Below are 2,110 nucleotides of genomic sequence, written 5' to 3'. Positions count from 1 at the left end.
TTTTAACCGAAACTCTCTCCTTCACAACGGCGGCAATTGGTCTCCTATTGCTATGCTCCCTTCGGCTAAGGCAATGCTTGCGTAGATGATATCTTGCTTTATTTTAGCTTGCCTGCGTTTTTCCATACCTGTTCTTTTGGTGTTGTCGATTGGTTTAATTTCTGTACTTATGCTTCTCCTATCCAATGTAGTCCAGAAATTAGTTCCACAGACAAATTATTCTAGGGCAACCAAACAAACTAAGCTTACCAAAAAGCTAAAAATAAAATGCCAAGAGTTTTTGTTTCACCATCTAGCATCTCCATCCAGCTGATCGATCCGATCTATTCAGATTTTATGAAAATGTTTGTTTATCTATCCCGACGGTTCATCTAAATGAACTATCTAAATAGATTTATGTTTGTTTCTTTAATTTCATTTACATTCAGATGAATTTTAGTAAAAAAATTATTAAAAGACTATTATTTTAATTTAATCATATGTTTGATATTAATTTTAACTATATTAACTTTTATTATTTTGTCTAATATTTACATTGAAATTATTTAAAATTAGCATTTGACATTTATAAATTATTAGTTCATATAAATCTATAAAATTTTATTTAGATATGTATAAAAAATTTACTACAATAATAAATTCTAATAAACAAAAAGTTTAATAAACATGTAATTAAAAAACTATACAGTTTCAAACTAAAAAATTACATGTAATTAATAATTAAATGATTATAATATTAAAATAAATATAACTAAATGTGGAAAATGCGATTTTTTCATTTTTGACGGAAATTGGGATTTTCTGGTTTTTGACAGAAAAATATCATTTCAGGTTATGGGAGGAAAACACGATTTCCAATTTTGGCGGGAAACAACTTTTGGATTCTAATGGGAAATACTATTTTCATGTTTTGACGGGAAAATTAGATTTTTTTGGTTATGGCAAAAAATTAATTTTTTCGGTTTTGGCAAAAATACAAGATTTTTAGGTTTGGGTGGAAAATAGAATTTTTGGAAATAATATTTTTGGTTTCAAAAAAATGAGATTTTTGATTTTTGCAGAAAAATGAGATTTTTAGATTTGACTGAAAAAAAAAACAAAATTCTTTGGTTCGGTGGGAAAACACAATTTTTGTTTTAGCAGAAAAATACGGTTTTAGTTTTAACAGAAAACTACAAATTTTCCGTTTTTTATGAAATTTTCCATTTTTAACGGAAAATGAAAGAATTTCAGTTTTGCCTAGAAAATAGGGTATTTTGTTCGGTGTTGCTGGCAGGCTTGACCTCATGTAACTTCACCCACATTTTGTTTCATAAGGCTTCGGTATTTTTTTGTAAGAAACGGCCTTCCATCATCTCCCTTCCTTTATTAAGTTCGGTGCTCTGAATTTTTAAAAAATTTCTGTTGTTAAGTCGTCGAAAAAGTCAAATCGCAAAATGTATCCGGTCGGTTTTTGGTTTAATTTAGTTTAGCTTCGGTTCAGATATAAATTTGTGTTTGTAAATATTTGTATAGCTTTCTTAATAGTTAATACTGTTCAGATTAATATGGTTCCATGTCAATTTAACTTCCGTTTCGTAATGCAGATAAGAAGAGAGGGCATTAGAGGTTTAGACTGGTTTATATCTGGTCTGAAACCGGTTCTTGTAACCAACTGTATATACTACGTAAGCGTATCACTCGAGAAGAACGATGCATGGAGAATTAAAAAAAACAAGATTATTTATTAAAAACACGTTACTTATTAAAAAGCAGTTTATTTAGTTTAATATTCTTTTATTGCTTGGATACAACAACGCTACATCTCATTAGATTACAGCGTCCAAGATATTAATCACCTTACGAGGAATGGTGGGATTAGGAGGAGTGGGAGTGGAGCGGGAGCAGGAGCAGGAAGAGTGCACTGACTTTGGCAACCTTTCTCACGGTCACAGTAAGGTTCAGTGGTGCCGCAAAATCCTTCCTTGCTGCAGCATAGACCGTTGGGGCAGAGTTTTCCATTGGCTTGATGACCACACTGCAGGACGGGAACATAAGGAGGAGGAGGAGGAGCAGTAGGAGGAGGAACATAATTGCACTGGCTTTGGCAACCTTTCCCACAGTAAGGTTT

At 31.8% G+C, this 2,110-nt stretch overlaps 1 protein-coding gene across 1 annotated transcript in view; it reads right to left on the bottom strand.

Moving 5' to 3' along the window:
- Positions 1-1,834: 1,834 nt before the first annotated feature.
- LOC130495012 (chitin-binding lectin 1-like) overlaps positions 1,835-2,110 on the bottom strand; it is a 2,161-nt gene continuing 1,885 nt past the window's right edge. The window contains exon 2 of the mRNA XM_056985900.1: positions 1,835-2,091. Coding sequence (XP_056841880.1) covers positions 1,835-2,091 — 257 coding nt within the window. The remainder of the gene's footprint in view (positions 2,092-2,110) is intronic.

This window comes from Raphanus sativus, chromosome 5 (assembly GCF_000801105.2).
Source record: "Raphanus sativus cultivar WK10039 chromosome 5, ASM80110v3, whole genome shotgun sequence".
Taxonomy (NCBI): Eukaryota; Viridiplantae; Streptophyta; class Magnoliopsida; order Brassicales; family Brassicaceae; genus Raphanus; species Raphanus sativus.
This window is presented reverse-complemented; position numbering and strand designations above follow the sequence as displayed.